Below are 18,447 nucleotides of genomic sequence, written 5' to 3'. Positions count from 1 at the left end.
GCACATGTTTGAGTGGCCGAGAGAGAGAGAGAGTGTGAGTGTGTGTGTGTGTGTGTGTGTGTGTCCTCTGCAGGATGCGATCTGTTTGTCTGGACCTACACACATACACACCACTTTGTACAACTTTTATAGAAATGCATTGTGTTCATGTGGCAGAGTCCCGGTGGCATGATTAAGGAAATTCCCCTTGGATGAACAGGATTTCCTTTACATTAGCCAGCCAGACAACAGACCAGACATCAAACACACACACACACTCTCTCTCTCTCTCTCTCTCTCTCTCTCTCTCTTTCACTCTCTCTCACTGCCCCTCCTCTGTCTCACTTACTCACACTCTCACTCTTTCTGTTTCTCACTCCTTTTCTCTCACTCTACCTCTCTTTATGTCTGTCTCTGTGTTTGTGTGTGTGTGTGTGTTTCTATGCGTGTGTGTGTGTGTGTGTTTCTATGCGTGTGTGTGTGTGTGTTTCTATGCGTGTGTGTGTGATGCAAGGAGACAGTGAGAGACTTGTATTACTTGGCGGTTTGAGATCAGGATCCACATGTTTACTGTTGATCCAGTCTTCAGACTCCAGCATACCTCTCAGTGTTTACTTTCCTTTCCTATAATAATTTGTTCACATAAATCCATTCCTTCATTGTTGGTTTCTGTAATTTATGGCTGTTTCTCAACACTTCTCAGCACATCTGCTCGGGCAGTTTATTGCTATTTTATTATTTTACATGAGTTCTGCGTTATTAGCATTAGCCAACAGCAGAACAGCACCAATAGTTTGATGGAATACATTTCTGGAAAAAAAAATCCTGGAAACAGTTTGTTATGTAAATATACAATCAAAAAAATGAGTCTAATGCAGTATTACTAACTGCTTTTTAAAAAATTTTCCGCCATACAGACGTATAACAAATTAAAGGAAAACTAACATAAAGTGTTTTTATTAAGGATGGGCCTCAGTGTGCCTTGGCATCACTTAGAAAAGTGACTGAGAGAGCTAACATCGCTCCAGAATCTCCTGTAGGTGTTGGATCTCATCTTTTTATTTTTTTTTTTAAAGAATAATGGGGGGGGTTGTTTTTTTTTTCTAATAATTTGTCACCTTTTTGTTTGTATATGATTTCTGAGCAAATGGCATGAACCCTCATCACAGAGCTCTCATTCCTGAAAAACATTCATTATATCACTGTACTCAATACAGAGTGGTTTTAAATGCCCCCCCTCTCTCTTCTTTATGCTTTCTCAGAAAAGTTGAGCTCTCCTCCAGGTTCCAGCTCTCCATTCCAGCTTCAGTCTACAGACATCACTGCTGCCAGGATCACAGCCATGCTCAACCGCACAGGAAAGGTGTGGTGTGTGTGTGTGTGTGTGTGTGTGTGTGTGAGGGAGTGTGTGGTTGAATGTTAATAAATGAATCTAGATCTGCTGAATATCATGGAATAAACATCACACAGGTTTACTTTGTGATCTCATTTTTTCCACTAAATGTCTTCAGTTTAGAGACTTGGCCAAGAATTAAAAAAGTCTGTAGGTTTTCCGGATCTTAAGAAATGTCAGGTAAACAACATCATGCTGGCATTTGTGTGTCTATGAGCCTTGGTTTTTTGTTTTTTTGTGCAGAATGATGAGCAGCACAGGAAGTACAACATTTCCGCAGTGACGAGCGACAGCTCCAGCACAGACACACCACATGCCATCAAAGTGGACTGGACGAAAGAGCAGCGGCCGTTCTCTCGCGCTTTCTCCCCATCCCTCTCTCCTTTCTCCCCTACTTCTTCAGCAGGATTGGTGTTGGATCGGTTTCTTCGCAACAGCTGCCACAACGATCACGACAATCGCAACGCAGGTTCACCTCCAGAATCCTATGAAATCAGGTGAGTGTGCGCAGGTCATAATTTTTAAAAAAGAATCACCTGCTGGAAATCATTCTCCTGATCAGACATGACCTACAGTTACATCAGTGAGGCAGAAGACAGTCCGAGCATCAAGCTGTTAACTTTTTCACAACCTGTGTCCACTGGAATTGACGTCACATAATAAAAATTAAAATAAAATGTATGTCTTCTTAATTTGAAAAATGCCAAGTCACTGATTGACCAATTCTAATCAACTTATCCCCCAAACATTTTTTTGTTAGTGTAATGTCCATCTCAGTGGCTATCAGGTCTTAAGTGTCATCATTAGAAATTCATTGTTTAGTATCAGTGTGGCATGGTTGGGACATTTGGAGCCAACAATTTAAATCTCAACACAAACATTAGAAACAAGTTTTACTTCTCAGTCACACTTGTTTTTTTTAAAAAAAAAAAATCACATAACTATGAGACACTGGAGTTATTGTTACTAGGTTCTTATAAGATTCAACTTGTATAAAGAATAAAACACCTTCAGGTCTGTCACTATGGAAAATAATCAACAACATGATGTGGTGTATTAATCCCAAAGCTGTAGATATTCCAATAACATCACCCCCTCAATTGTATTTGTGTATTTTATGCCACAGCAATTTCCCTAAAGCTAATGATGTATTTTTATTAAATGTGTCATGCATTTTATTTGTTTAATGTCCTGCAACATCGGCAAAATCAGGTAGCTCCTGTTATCTTGTACACTTTAACAGCTTCAGACAGCCATCCCTCATTTATTTCTCTCCTGAAGTTAATGTCTAAAACTAACAAGAAAACACAAATTGTCATGTTACAGAGAAACAGCAAAGCATCAAACTTTCCCTCTGTGGTTCTATTGCCTCTGGCTGATAAACATTGGAGACTCCTTCCAAAAAAGGCTAAAACGTCTGCTTACAGACAATCTTAGCAATGATTACACACATTTTTAATGCGTTTAACTGGAGCATCTACCATACAGATCCCCATGTTAGTAATTACTGAAGAAAAGAAATACATAAGTTTTCATTCCAGGGTTGTGATTGTTCCTCATTCACCTTAATAAGCAGCATTAGACACCTAGATAATTAGTACAAGCAGATACACACATGGAAGAAGAGCACTGTATTTTCTATAGGATATAAGAGCGTAAGCTAGCAGAAATAAAACATGACTTTTAGCTGTGCATGGACTATATATGTCGCATATATCAGAGTCCAGGGTCTTTCGCTGTGACTGAGTATTAACCGGCATTGACCGTCTCCTGACCTCGTTTATGATTTCGTCTTTAACAAATGAGCCTGTAAGAATGAAACTTTCCCCGCTCTCTTGAAGCCCAAACCTGGTGGCCTTGGAAATGGACAGTGAAGAGGAGGATGATGACTTGCTCATGAAGAAGCCTCTCCCTCAGATCTCGGCTGAAAGCAAAGACAACGGAGACAAACAGGACAGCTTTAATCCATCCTCTGACCTCAGCTGCACTCGCTCTCACTCTGCTTCCTCTGACTGTAACCATGCCTCCCAGAAGGTACAAATCCACAATTTCCTGATCTACCGCTGTGCTTCTAGCACTAATATTTTATACATTTGTGATATTTGAATCTTGTTGTGTGTGTGTGTTGTGGAGTTTAGCATGCCTTAGTGGTCAGTGTTTTTGATTCACACCTTCAGGGTTGGGGGTGTGACACACCGTGTGCACACCAAGTTTGCTTTGGGGTTTCCTCTGGGTTCTCTGGTTTCCTCATGCAAATCCAAAGACATGAAATGTAGGCTGATTAGCATCACTAAACTCTTCATATTGTCTGTGTGAGTGTGCTCTGTGATTGGTTCGGACCCTGTCCAGGATGTCCATGTGCTCTGAGTCCCTAGGCAATCTGCTTCTTGAGCCAGTGTAGGATAAGGGATGGATTAATGGATCATATTGAGTAGGAACAATTAAGCCTACAACCAGTATCTGTTTTCAGTCAATTATTTATCCACCATTTTATTTGGTATACAGTTTTGGTATTTGGAATACAGTTGCTTGGTGGCCTGCACATCTCTCTCTCTCTCACTCTCTTGCTCTCTTGCTCTCTCTCTCTACCTCTCTCTCCTTTATCTCTCTCTTTCTCCCTCTCTCTCTTAATTGAGTCTGTAAACAAATGTTTACAGACTCAATTAATTAGGCTTATGTCCTTTTCACTATGGCAGCGAGTAGCTATCCAACCAGTCCCTCCAAAATTTTGTTGCAGCTTGTTTTTGTGATGCTTTTTTCGTTCAAAACTACTAGAATTGGCAAAATTGCTGTTACAGGATTCTTTTTAGAAACACCTACCAGTGATGATTCATATGTAATAATTTCCTGTGATAGCTGTTCATCACATGTTCAGTGCTCATTAAAGCTTTGGCTGAATGTGCATTTTGATGATGTCACACAGCGCATCCTGGAGGTTCTGCCCAACAACTTGTTTCTTGCTGTTTGCGGGAATTTGACCACAGCACCAGGTTTTGACAGGCTATGCCATGATTCTTGGCTTTGATTAAGTATTCCTATGAAAAATCTATTCGAAGATTCTGTCAACACACTATTTGTGCTATTCTTTAAATTTCTAAAAATTCTTCATTTCCAAAGTAAATGGAGATTTACTGGAAACTTTTTATTTATAGTGATATTAGCTTGATGTTTATAGCTTTCTATGTTTAATGCGTTATTACCACAGCGGTTTCTTTCGACTTCTAATAGAGAAGAGTGTGATCTGGTTGAAATATAGCGTAACAAAATGTTCTGCCGCGTTTTGCCATAAACGATTCAAGAAACGGTGCTTTGTAGTGAATTATGGTTCTTTTCAAAAGAATTCAGAAAATATCCAAAATATTTTCACAAAACTGCAGCTGCAAGTGGCGGTGCATCTGAGTACTGAATACGTGGAAAGAATGTTCATGAAAGGTCAGGCTTAACCAAATCAGTGGTGCAGTTTTTGGAGCGGTTTCTGTGATGTTCGAATGTGACTCCAGCACTGACTCCAGCAGTGACTCCAGCGATATCACAAGGAAGAGACTTCAGGGAAGAAGCTCCTGTTGTTAAACCATGTCAATATAATGTTTTTATTTCATTCGACAGAAAGCCTTAAGAAAAAACTGGAACCATTTCACTTGAATACTAACTGGTGTACAGTCAGCTCCATAATTATTGGCACCCTTGCTGAAGAGGCATGATTAACATATATTTGTGATTATAATTAGCTTTAATTAACCTTAAAATAAATTCAGAGAAATTCTTTTTAACAAAATCAATTATTGGCAACCCGACAGCATGGAGTCTCCTGTAAAGGTCAATAAGGATGGAGAATATGCTGCAATAATCCTCTCAGTAGGGGATTTCTCCAGATCCAAGTCCCTTCTTATGGAAACTCCTTCCAGTCCAAGGTTGATTTTTCATTAAAACCTGCTTGGTATTGAATTTTGGATCATTATCCTGCTGGAAGATTCAATTATAACCAAGTTGTAGCTTTCTGGCTCAAAGCAGCCTGGTATTTTATGGATTCTGTGGTGCCATGCATCCTAACAAGGTGGCCTTTCTTTTAATAAAAAAATCAACATTTTTTGCTCGTACCTGACCATAGAACATAGTTCCAGTGTTTCAGTGTCTAGCAAACTCCAGGCACATACGGTTGTGATTAGCTGAAAGAAAAGGCCTTCTACGCTGAAAGAAAATGTCTATAACAGCTCCAGGGGTTTAAACCTCTTAAATATTGCCCTGACTATGGATATGGGCATTTTAGGCAATTAGCTATTTTTATATCCATTGCCTGATTTAAGTTCATTTGATTACAGCATGCGCTTAGAAATTTCTAGCAGTGGCAATAATTGTGACACAAACTATCAAAAAGATTTTTTATTTCCCAAATGTTAATGAAATATACTTCGGTTAAAGGTTAGCTTGCACTCCTGTTTTCTGTGTAAAATTAAGCAAATTTTCCTCCACAAACTTTTTCTCCATCTTTACCAATAATGCCAATAATTCTGGAGCTACTCAGGCACACTATCTTGTATGTTCTGTTGATGGGTAACATCGTGTAACAGAGATCTTTTGTTAGAACAAGGACTGATGGTCTGGTCAGGATCAACCTGCACCGTTCTGCCAGAAAGATTGAGCTGAGGAGGAAGTTTGTCTTTCAGCAGGACGCTGATCCAAAGCTCACTGCCAGAGCAGAGCAGAGCGGCTAAACCCGGGGGGGAAAAAAGAAAGAAAGGATGTCCTTGAGTGGCCCTGTCTAGAGTTTTACCTTATCAGAAATCTGTGGCAAGACCTCAGAAACCTGCTGCACATGGTGGTACATCCAAGTACTAAATATAAAGAGGAGATATTTATGGAATGTTGATTTGTAGTTTTTCAGTGTTCACTGGTTTGTGTTTTTCTTTTTGGTCTGTAGAAAACTAGATAAACTTATTTATTTATAACAAAGTCTTATGTTTGTAATTGCAGTTCTATCTGTTTTCAGGAATCTGCAGATCAGGGAGTGCGTCTTCGCTCATATTCTTATTCATCACCCAAAATTAGCCTGCTGACCCCCCGCTCCAGCCGAGACGCCCCACGTCCTCCTGCTGACGTCAGCCACGGTTTGAACATCTACCACTTCACCTTAAACTGCCACTACACCAACTGCATTATTCTATCTTTTTCCAACAGATCACTGCCTATTCCCAGTTTTTAACAATCATTACTAATAATCCAATTGATATATAGTCTGAGGCATCAACATACACCAAACACATATAGACACTTCTTCTTCTTCTAAAAAAAAAGAAGGTTCTGGAAATCAGCGTCTGTTTGCTCTTGTTTATACAGTATCGTGGGAAAACAGAGATAACATCAGTTATAGAAGGATTAAAAAGTCAGGGGAGATTTCTTCATCAGTCACGATATTGTCACTGTAGCTGTCATGCATGTTACAGAAAACATATGTAGCTCTTGCATGATTGTATCTCCCTATTCTGGTGGCGTGTAGGAAAAATCCAGAGCTATGCTAAAAAAACATGTCATTATAGTAATGAAGACACAAAGACACTGCTTTCTGGAGAGACATATTCTAGTAATTATTCAGTATATATTCTGATGAGTCCATTTATGAAACACAATAACAATGATCCAGATCTGGATTTTGGTCCATTTATACCCATTACTATGGCTTTAGAACAACACAGCATGTGTGTATGTGTGTGTGGTTGGGTGTGTGTGCATGTGCCCTTGACAATAGGCCTTATTTACTCAGGTATTTAACATCTATGCAAAACATGCTGCATGTGCTGTTTTTCCAAAGAACAAAAGTGTGTCTTGGAGATTAGCAATGACATGCAATCATCACCTCAGAAGATTCACATGTTAACATAAAGGTCCACTGAATACTTGCTTGCTTTAGGTCCCTGATTTTAAGGCAGGAGTTTAAGACGCTGCTTCATTCTTTGTGCTTTTCACTACAGGTATTATCACATATGGTGAAAAAAGAAACTAAAAACAGATGACAGGGCTTTACATTTCACTTACAGTAGGATGCAGGGTGAAGATATTCTCAATCGCTTTGCTCTGTTAAGCAGTTAAGAAGCTCTGGCTTTGAGCAGCTCAACACAGGACACACAGTATACATGTACATGATATACACTCATCCATCACTTTACCAGGTTCATCTATGCAGTTATCCAATCAGCCAATCAGAACGATGCATTAAATGCATGCCGATGCAGGTCATGAGCTTTGCATAGTGTTCTCATCAACCATCAGACTGAAGAAACAATGTTATATTGGCATGGTTGTAGGCCCACTCCCCTATCGTCATATCACTGTCTCATACAAACAGATTCATTATGAAGAGACCTGGAAAGTTCTGGAAATCTGGTCTGGAAAATCTGGCTTTGACCAAAACAAATTGTTTCTTCAACTTTAAGAAAACATTCACACATTTTACCCAAATATATTTAAGATACTTTCTACCCTTGCCTTGGCAAAGCCTGCCTGCAAATGATGGTTGTTATGTAAGGAGCCAGTAGAGCAGGCGAGTAAACAGGTATTATGTTTGCAGGAAATCCGTTTCTGCCAGTTGAAGACAATTAGACTGTTCCTTGAGTTTCAATAAAGAGAAGGTTTATTAAGATTATGTCTTTCTCTTGCGCTCAGAATGAATCTCTTCTCAAGTCTTCTTGTGCAAGAATTGCTTTCATATTAGACATTCAGAGCCCGTGCATTCCTCTTAATCCAGCTGCCTTTAAGCCGAGACAGGGCGAAGGTTCATCTCTTCGGTCTTTGAGATGTCTTACTTGATGCGCCTTGCTGTTGCTTTTTGTTCGACTCTTCCGGCAGTTTCTCAGAGGTCTCGAAATCTAAAAAAAGAACAAATGCCACTCAAACAAAAGTCATTTGCGTTTTGTTCTTCTTTCACACATAGCGTTTGCACACAATTTCTCCCCTTGCGGACACAAATTAGCGTGGGTAGTGTATCAGGGAGTGTGTGTGTGCGTGCGTGTGCGTGTGTGCGTGTGTGTGTAGAGCAGTGCATGGCTGTAGGTGAGTGTAATGTCCACTGTGTTCTGTAGATGGCGTCCTCACCAGCAACAGCAGTGGCAGCAGATCTCTCCTTCAGGCTCTGTCTCTGTCTAAATCTCTGTCTCTTCTCAATCCTGTTAGTAAGTACTGGCAACCCACCGCTCGGCATCCGCCTGCCCCCTGAATCCACACAGCAAAATAATGTGCATGTTGCTGCTGCTGGGGCTTTGAGAGTCTCTGTCTGTGTGTGTGTGTTTGTGTGTGTTAGATGTGGTTGTGCTCTTTGTGCAAAAAAATGGCATCATTTTAGATAATTTTTTAATTATTATTATTTTTTCATTGACAACAATGACAACAGCTTTGTCTACAGTGGCTCTTAAAAAACGATTCTCTTTCTCTTTCTCAAAATCGACTTCTTTTTCCTCCCACCTTTCATTACGCTGCAACTTCAAACCATTACACCGTTTCAAGACAATATATTCTTTCATGCTAATAAAAAAGTATTTTTTATATAACAAGCTGCCTCATAAGTAAAAAACATATTGCTCATCAGCAGCACCAATCACAAAACCCAAATCTGTTTAATTAAACAAGTATTGAATATCTCTCAGTTTATTTAAAAACTTCTCTTTTGTGTATTTGGGAGATAACTTGCAGAGTTAACTTGATATATTTGCATTAATTAAGGTCACTACACAGTCCTGACATTAAAGTCTTGCACTGACACATGCTCTAATCAGTGCAAGATCGATTATTATTCCTTGGACGTCATCAGTTTGAAAGCAAAGTACACGCGTTTCTCACGGTTCATCACACCATGAAAAAGAAAATACTCTTCCAAAGCACGGTGTGTGAAAACCACCAGACGGGGATTAGTCACTGTAGACGTGTTCAGAGTTGTAGGTGTGGCTGAATGAATGCTGACACTTCACGGCTATGCTATGCTTTCATGTGCGATGGTTGTGGCACTGACGTCAGGGTTCTCCTCAAGGTTCTCCTCGGGTTAATGGTATCAGTGTCATGGTGCCTTGTGCTCCTGTGCTTCATGTACATATTGCTTGCTTTCTATTGTTTTTCCTTTCTGTGTGTGATTTTTAAAAACACACACAAAAAAAAAAACTGCTGTGGCCTAAAATATTACTTAAGGTAAATTGGGTAAAAATCGGTTTTGGGCGCTTCAGCTAGTCCTCAAGTGCATAAGGAAACATGCCTTCACTTGATGAAGCTCATTGCTACCTTCTGTTTTTTTACTCCTATAGCTAGTAGCTGGATCTTTAGACAAAACCTTTTAAGGTTATTTAAGAACTGCATAATTGTTAATGTCTATGAGCATCTATTTACTGACTCTCTCTCTCTCTCTCTCTGAACTCTTCCCAACAGAGCAGCGTGCACTGAGCTTAACTGAACAGGCACAAGAGAAAAGGTAATACTCCAGCTGCCGATCCACTGTTTCTCTCTTTTCCTTTTTCTTTCACTCTGTGGTATCGACTGGGATTATAGGATTCTCAAATGTCCCTGAGACGACAGAGTTGCCTGGAGACAGAGTGCTTCCTGTTGTAGTTTTGAAGGTCATGGATTTTTTTTTTCCTTTGAAAACAGCCCTGAACTTTTTCAAATAGCACAGAGACAGTGAGTGTGCATCTGTGTGTGTGTGTGTGTGTGTGTGTGAGAGAGAGAGAGAGTGAGTGAGTGAGAGAAAGAGTAAGAGAATGTGTGTGTGAGAGAGTGAGTGTGCATGTGTACGTGTGTGTGCATGTGAGAGAGAGAGAGAGAGTGTGTGAGAGAAAGAGTAAGAGAATGTGTGTGTGAGAGAGTGAGTGTGCATGTGTACGTGTGTGTGTGAGAGAGAGAGAAAGGTGTGAGAGAGTGACTGTGCAAGTGTGAGGTGTAAGAGAAAGTGTGAATGTCTGAGTGTGTGTGTGTGTGTGAGAGAGAGAGAGACAGAGAGAGAGGCGCACTAGAGCAAGTGTTCTAACTAATTTTTCATTTCTTTCTCTCTGTCCTTGCGCAGTTGCTCCATCTGGTGGAGAGTTTGATGTGTCTGTGTGTAAACACTGTGACTGTGTCTGTGTGTGTTGTTGTGTGTACATCTAATACACACTCAGCCCTGTATTTTAAACCTCCATAGGGAGTTAAGGTTCCGTAGACGCACTCAGTCAGCCGATGACGAGTCCAGCGTCGAGCTGACTGATTCTCTCCAACACCTCACGCTCTCCGAATTCCTCAAAGAGTACGTCACAGCCCTGTTCAGCTCTCTGACCTTCACCTCTAACCCTCGGAGTTGTCCTATACGAGAAATCTAATCTCAATTTTCATCCACAGAATGCACCTGCTGGCATGGAGGCACATCTAACACACAATTAAAATGAAGAGACTAAATATTAGAGCCATAACTCTCCTGCTGCTAGACCGTCTATAGATTGTGTTTGAACATACAGACAGTTCAGTTCAACTAACCTCACAAGGTTTCTCTTCCGAGAGATCTTGTCTTACTAAAAAGTAATATATTTTCATGAGGAATGTATAAAAATGCAGTGAATGCTGAGAATGTTTCCACTGCTAAACTAGATTGCCTGGAAGTGAGAGCATGGTGACTAATTTTTAATTAATAACAAGGAAAGGAATGCATGACTTCCCCCTGAGTCCTGTAACTGGAACCAGACTAACCCTTTGCATTGCAAACTTTCAATGGAACTGCTGTCTTTAAACCACAACAACGTGTTTCTTTCTTTTCTTTTTTTTTGAAAAAATAAGGAAGTGGCATTTATAACCGAGTGGGATATTGGCTTAGTGAGGTAGCTTTGTACCTTGGATTTGAAACAAATAAATCATCATGCCAGTTTATTTGCTGTAGGCTGATGCAAGTAATGCTTTGGTGAAATCAATTGCCAACTAACCGCCTCATGATGGATGAAAACTAAAAATAAATGTTTTTGAGGAATTCCAACTGAACTGTCTTGCATAATGTTTGCTGAAAAGACAAAAAAGAAGACGCTTTGAATAGTTGAAATGTTACTGTGTTTCTTCATGTTAAAGCAGTAAACCTGCTAACCAATGCATCCAGCTTGGCGGTATAGCCCTTCCTAGTTCCTGTAGATTTACTTAGTTTTACTTCTATTCATTCCAGACCACCAGGGCGGTGTATATTTTTAGACCTAGTAGAGTTTTCTTCACGAATCATTTCCTTGCTGAGTAACACGAGCAAACTCATCACCTTGTGACAGTCCCTCTGTTCAAGTAGCCTGTGAGAGGAAGTGCTACATCATTCTTATCCTCTGGGAAATAGGCTAATTCTTGATGTATTATTGTTCACTGACTATTTAATTCAATTCAGTTTATTTGTATTAACAATGGACATTGTCTCAAAGCAGATTTACAGAAGTATAGAAACATTGAAAAAATTATAAAGATTAAAGTTAAGTTACTATTTTATCCCTAATGAGCAAGCCTGAGGTGACATGGCAAGGAAAAACTCCCTGTGATGATATGAGGAAAAACAAGACTCAGGAAGGGAACCTCATCCTCATCAGAACTTGTTATTGTTAACGTTATCTTGCTCTCTCGTATAATATGGCAGGATAGGAAGATGTTTGTTCTGCCCAGCGCTGATGAAATTGGGTGACAGAAAGGGATCAATGTCCAGACTGTTTCATAATCAGGGCATCTTTGACAAGAAAGATGTGCTCCCAACTTGTGTATTTACTCTGACGATGTGTACTGAGGGCAGTGAACAGCAGACATCTGTACTCTTTAGAAAGAAATAGGTAAGCTGTCTGTTCAGACTTCTTGAACAGGAAGAGTGAGAGAGAGACTTTCACACTGGAAGTTTAGTCTAAAACAGAGCACAGTTCACATGAAAAATTGATTACTGTGAAAGTCGTCATGTGGGCCAGCAAGGACTAAACCCGAGACTAGCTGGAGGAGTTCGGTTGCTCTGGAACTGTGCCGCGATTCCCGTGAACCTGAACGCAACTCGTACTCGGGTCTGCACGTAACCTGCATGTGGGATTTAACCAGTGGTGATGTCATTAGTTTTAGAACACACTGGTACGAGTGTCAGGGGAACAGTTTGGGACACAGAAGAGCTGAACAGACTCGACAAAACACACAACTCAAAATTATGACTTTGTCCCAATAATCTGGGAGCAACTGTTATGAACTGCTATCATCTTTCACTGGATAGATATGCTGGTGAGGAAGAACTGTTCCACACCTTTAAGAAATGTTTTGCATGATTTATTGGTCAATGCTGTGTTGCCAGATCAAGCATCATTCAACCTGTCTGCTTTTGCCGTTGAGAATGTGTGCAGCTGCTGGATCACTGACCAGCTGTTTGAATACTTTGCAGAGCATCATAACGGGGATAATGGGGATAAATACTGCCCTTACTTGCACTGATTGCTATGGCTGCCACTTGGCCGGTGCTAAGAGCTAAGACCATAGTCGCTCATAGATATTTTTGAAGTGGTGACGTAGAGCTCACTGTGTAGCTTTAGGATATTTTACAGATCTTTTTTGCCATAACAGACCTGTTGTTGATCACAAGGTGATTCATATAATAGCCTATTGAATCTTGGCAAGGAAACGTAAATGTAAATACTCCACTAGTTCTGAAGGAAGCCACCCTGGAGGTCCAGCACACAGCCCTGGAACAGTAGTTATATGCTCAACCTTCTTCTATTTTTCTCCTCTAGAATCGATGAAGAGGGATGGGATAAATACATTATTCCTTCCAAGACTGAGCCTGAAAAATACAAAGTCAGCCGCACCTTCAGTTTCATTAAAAGCCGAATGTACAGCACTCGCAGCAAGAAGGTACACACTCTTACTTAAAGCTGTCTTAAAGTTGAATGAACAGGTTCAGTGCCTCGAGAAGCCAAACAGGTGACAGCTGACTATAAGCCGAGTGAACATCTCAAAAACAAACACCTAGTCCCAAGTCCCAGCTTTTCACTTTAATCATTAACCCCTCCTGGTCCTGGCTAACAGCTTTATGAAGCCAGGTTCCCCTGACCATTACACAGCTGCGTCAATCTCCCAGCCATAAGCTAGAAAGAGTCAACTCATGGAAAGTGTGGACAGTTATGAGCATGGCCGTGTGGGCTGTAAGTCCTGTAATAACTTTCTCTTGGTTCTCTAAGGGAAAAGCCAAGGAGAAGGAAGTAAAAGACAAACAGAGCAACGGACACCAGTTTTCAGCAGGTCCTGTCCTGGGGACCTTGGTTTGTGAGGTGTGTGACAAACCTGTTACTGGGAAGGAAACTCTGCACTGCACCAGTAAGTGAGATTACTACTGTTTTTTTTATTCGGTTTTATTTTAACAGTCAGCCTTGTATGTTGCTTGTATTCTGTGATACAGTATGAGCTGATACATGTCAAGACTGATAGTTGTGAGTAGCTTTAAATTTGTTAGTTTGTTTTAGTAAACAAAACATTATAAAACATATAAAACATATAAATTAATATTGTGAGTGAAGGAATTGATTACAATTAAATAGAATAATATGAACAAATTTATGTTTGTGTTTCATGTGGTGTTTTGTGTTTTCCTAGATTGTGCCGTTTGTGTCCATAAAGGTTGTAAAGATTCTGCAGCACAGTGCCTCAAGGTGTGTGTGTGTGTGTGTCCATGATGATAGGAATGATACAGTAAATGTTGTTTTTGTAATGGGGCATAGCATTAAAGTGTGTGTGTGTGTGTACTGTAGCTAAACCTTACAAATAGCCCAGGTTTAATGGTTAAACTCAAAATAGTAACACATTTGCCTATTAGTCATGATTGCAGGGGGTCTGTGAGTGTGTGTTGTGTGCACTTTTTGAGTCATTGTGTCTGTTTTCCTCTACAGAAAGTGCAGGACAAATACACAGTATCTATGATGAAGGCCAGAGCATCTACACTCCCTCAAAGTGAGTCAGTCAGCTGCAGCGCACACATGTGGAAGTGAGACGACGGAATATTGTAGCGTCTTTCTAATGATTTTTCATGTTACGTTTCATTCTTCCCCTCTCATCTACCACTAGACTTTGTATTGCGAGATAGCATCACTTCTCAGATATCCACATCATCCTCCCTCCCTGTGGTGACTCCACGAGACAGAAGAGATGCCGCAACTCTGCCATGCAATCTGTCCAGGAGTGTTCCTCTAGTCCCCGAGTGGTTAGAAAATAGTTTTTATTTGTTTATGATAATTCATCAAAAAAATTTTCATAAGCACTTTTTTAAATTTGTGTGATTTGGGTGTCCAGGCTTGCAGAGAGCCCGGAGGGAGACAGTGACCCCTCCTCCTGGAGATCTCATGGCCAATCAGAGGAGCTCCAGCAAAACCTGGAATCTTCCACATCCACAGACTCATCCCTGGTTGAAGGTAAACATAATAATCTTCAGTCCAGTGACAGTGATGAAGCTATGAACCTTCAAATATCTTGTATGCATAGTTCACATTAATATGGTCAAAAACAAATAACGTTGATCCTGCTGCACACATTTTTAATAAAAATAAATCTCTTTTGGAATTGAAATTTAATGACCAAAAGGTACATGGGTACAAGGGATATCCAGTGTCCACATCTTTTAACTTAATTCTGCAGAATCAGTGTCTCTTTCTCTCTCTCTCATATTTTTTCATAGCAGAAAGAAAAGGAAGAGGAGTTAGTTATTCACTTGCAAATGGCTTGGTTCTCTTGGATGTATTAATAAAAAATAATGATGGGTTGCCGAATACACTTTTGGCAGCTATAACATGGCTCTATGGGTGAAAACACTTATCTTACTGACCATTTTAACCTCCTTTGTGTCCATTCTTGTATTTCTATTTTCTTATATTTATATTTTCTAATAGTAATCATGGTATTGACCTTTTTTTATCTCTCAATCTAGACACAGTGGATGCTCCTCTCCAGACCAGCTTTGGGACAGACGCTCTGTATTTGGAGGCGGAGTCGTGGAGTCTAGCGGTGGAGCCTCAGTTCTGCCAGAAGCAGGAAAAACGCACGGTCAAGAGACAGGATGTCATCTATGGTGAGCACAAAGGAACAGCTCGAGTAATTGTATCTAATGAGAAGCACTGGAGGGACTGATTCTCATACTAAGCTTCCTCTCAAGGCCCTTAATAAGGAAGATTTCTTCCTCCTGTCATGCAGTGGAGGTTTTCCTTTAGTTCTTGTCTCTTGCTTGCCCATTAGGAGACTCTACCCAATCACAGCTTTACTGATTCTGTATGTAAAGTTAAATTAAATTCCAAGACACACCAGAGTATCTATTTTTTAAAAATACAAGCACTTGCACGGCTTCTTTCACTGGAGTTCTACAAAGACTAATGAATAAACTGTAAATAGTTCATCGCTGTTGTGTGTATGCTGATTTAGAGCTAATGCATACTGAGCTACACCATCTGCAAACGCTGACCATCATGGCGGAGGTGTTTAGGCGAGGAATGCGGGAGGAGGTGGGCTTGGATGCCGAGGCCATTGCTCGGATATTCCCGTGCCTGGACGAGCTCTTCGTCCTGCACCGTGACTTCCTTTTTGCCATGATGGAGCGCCGGAATAACTCCACACAGCCTGACAATGAGAAGAACTACCTCATTCACCATGTGGGTGATATCCTCCTGCAACAGGTAGGTAACTTTTTTCTTTCTTTTTTTTTTTTCAAAAAAATAAAGCTAAATTTTTTGGAAAAAAATCATTTTATTGGTTTGTGTTAAAAACTCTGATGGCAAGTGTGATAAATATTCTGTCCATTGTTCCTTGTGAAGCCACATTTATCAGAATTGTCTTTTATATTATATTAATTGTAATAAAATTAGTTAACTCAATGGGCTGCAGTTATCTCTCCAGGATGTGGTTGTATTGCTACAGAAGGTGTGTGTGTGTAGTTTTCTCAGGAGAATGCTGAAAACATGAAGCGGGTCTATGGAGAGTTCTGCAGCCGCCACAATGAAGCCGTCAGCTTCTTCAAGGAGCTCCAGCAGCAGAACAAAAGATTCCAGCTCTTTATCAAAGTGAGTATATACCTTAGTTCCTTATCACAAGTACAGTGGGGTTTGTTTTGTTATCTCTACTTTCTAAATCTCTCCTAATTTGTACTTGATCAGTAAGTGTACAGTTTAACCCTTTCCTGTTTTCTCAACAGCAACAGAGCAGCAACTCACTGGTAAAAAGGCGAGAGATCCCAGAATGCATTCTGTTAGTGACACAGCGCATTACAAAGTATCCAGTGCTTTTAGAAAGGATTCTCCAGTACACAGAAGGTAGCTGTCTGGGCAAATACCCCGTTTGACGTGACACAACACTACACAAATCAGCTGCTATGTATGGAGATAATAGGGCAGGTTGCAGTTTGAGACACAAGATTGTCTGCATTAGTTTTAGTATCAGTATTCTCTCTCTCTCTCTCTCTCTCTCTACTTTCTCAGAGGGCACACAGGAACATGCTGATATTTCCGCTGCTCTGTCTCTGGTGCGAGAGATGATTTCAGCAGTGGATGTGCGAGTGAGCGAGCGGGAGCAGAGCCAGTGGCTGAGCGACGTTCTTGGCCGCATGGAAAGCAAGAGCTTAGCCAGACTGAAGAGCGGTGCTGCCTTTCGCAAGCACGACATGATCAACGGGCGAACGCTGCTTCACCATGGCCCTCTGCTTTGGAAGACAGCCACCGGCAGACTCAAAGGTCAGATAAATGCTGGAATGCACCGACCATGTCCATACAAAGTATGATTTACTGCCATGACCTTTTATTCGTTCCCTAACATTTCACCCACAATCTTTGAATGTTCCGGGTGCTTTCCATCCACTCATCAGCACTTTAGTGACCCAACCTTCTCCAGAATCTTTCTCAACCTTCTCCTTACTTATTTCCAATGCTATTATCAACTCACTTTTCCACCCAAGTAACAAGTAGAGACAGTGTCTATAAGGGGAGACAACATGAAATATGAAATAACATAAGCTATAACCTATAAGCTATAAAGTGTTGAATGCCTTAGAACAGCACTCCTGAGCTCCCAGTGTTCTTCTTTCCGGACCTGCCTGATCCATCCAGACACTCTACCCCTGGTTGGAGTCTGTTCACTTGGTGGTGCTCACTGCTGCTGGGGATATATCTGTGTGGAAAGCCTGTGACTGCTTGTGTCTACTATAGAACCACTTGGAGACTATCACACCGTCTTTCAACTGCTGTTGCCTCAGTCAGCTTTCGGCTGGAATGAATTAATGCTAAGTCTATAATGAACTCAGAAACTACACTGGCCTATTAGTTCCTTAAGAGCTCTTGGCTGCACAATTCCTTGTGACTATAAATTGTTGAAGAAAGCACATTATTTGCATTTCCATTATTTACTGTCCGGTGTCACCCAGATGAGGATGAGGTTCCCTTCTGAGTCTGGTTCCTTTCAAGGTTCCTTCCTCATATCATCTCAGAGAGTTTTTCCTTGTCACTGTCACCTCAGGCTTGCTCATTAGGTATAAATTTTAGCGATAAATAGTAACTTAACTTTAAACTTTATAATTTTTATTATAGGTTTCTATACTGCTTTGAGACAATGCCCATAGTTAAAAGTGCTATATAAATAAACTGAATTGAAATTTGAAATAGAAGATCCCTTAACCCAGGGGTGTCCAGTCTTATCCACAAAGCTCTGGTGTGGCTGAAGGTTTTCTTTCCAACTGAGCAGAAGCCACAGCTAAGTCTACTAAAAGCCAAGATTAAACAGGTGCAATCAGATGTGGCTCCTGCAGGATTGGAATGAAAACCTGCACCTACACCGGCCCATTGTGGATAAGATTGGACACCCCTGCCTTAACCCATGTGCTTGTCTTTATTCCATGTGTTTCTGCTTATTTGTAGATGTGCTGGCCCTCCTGCTGACTGATCTGCTGGTTTTTCTCCAGGAGAAGGACCAAAAATACATCTTCGCTACTGTTGTACGTCTTCATTGTGTTACTGTTCAGATGTATACTGCAAAACACCTGGAACAATAAACTTGTGTGTAAATAAATTCAGTTTTCAGTCACCTGGCTACAAGCAAAAGCTGTTTTAACTTGCTCTTATTCTCTC

General features: G+C 40.6%; 1 protein-coding gene across 6 annotated transcripts in view; it reads left to right on the top strand.

The window, feature by feature from the left end:
- arhgef28a (Rho guanine nucleotide exchange factor (GEF) 28a) overlaps nt 1–18,447 on the top strand; it is a 78,714-nt gene that overhangs the window by 44,348 nt on the left and 15,919 nt on the right. For 3 of the 6 annotated variants that reach the window (XM_058382678.1, XM_058382674.1, XM_058382679.1), the window contains 19 exons: nt 1,242–1,342; nt 1,616–1,869; nt 3,214–3,406; nt 6,360–6,477; nt 8,446–8,535; nt 9,776–9,818; nt 10,524–10,625; nt 13,090–13,210; nt 13,537–13,672; nt 13,949–14,004; nt 14,242–14,302; nt 14,417–14,552; nt 14,642–14,760; nt 15,273–15,413; nt 15,761–16,011; nt 16,270–16,395; nt 16,527–16,644; nt 16,810–17,061; nt 18,238–18,314. In XM_058382678.1, the coding sequence (XP_058238661.1) occupies nt 1,242–1,342; nt 1,616–1,869; nt 3,214–3,406; nt 6,360–6,477; nt 8,446–8,535; nt 9,776–9,818; nt 10,524–10,625; nt 13,090–13,210; nt 13,537–13,672; nt 13,949–14,004; nt 14,242–14,302; nt 14,417–14,552; nt 14,642–14,760; nt 15,273–15,413; nt 15,761–16,011; nt 16,270–16,395; nt 16,527–16,644; nt 16,810–17,061; nt 18,238–18,314 (2,495 nt within the window). The remainder of the gene's footprint in view (nt 1–1,241; nt 1,343–1,615; nt 1,870–3,213; nt 3,407–6,359; nt 6,478–8,445; nt 8,536–9,775; nt 9,819–10,523; nt 10,626–13,089; nt 13,211–13,536; nt 13,673–13,948; nt 14,005–14,241; nt 14,303–14,416; nt 14,553–14,641; nt 14,761–15,272; nt 15,414–15,760; nt 16,012–16,269; nt 16,396–16,526; nt 16,645–16,809; nt 17,062–18,237; nt 18,315–18,447) is intronic. The other 3 variants (XM_058382675.1, XM_058382676.1, XM_058382677.1) reach the window with 3 other exon arrangements.

This window comes from Hemibagrus wyckioides, linkage group LG28 (genome assembly GCF_019097595.1).
Source record: "Hemibagrus wyckioides isolate EC202008001 linkage group LG28, SWU_Hwy_1.0, whole genome shotgun sequence".
NCBI classification, from domain to species: Eukaryota; Metazoa; Chordata; class Actinopteri; order Siluriformes; family Bagridae; genus Hemibagrus; species Hemibagrus wyckioides.
The sequence above is the reverse complement of the archived record's forward strand: the minus strand, read 5'-3'. Positions and strand labels throughout refer to the sequence as shown.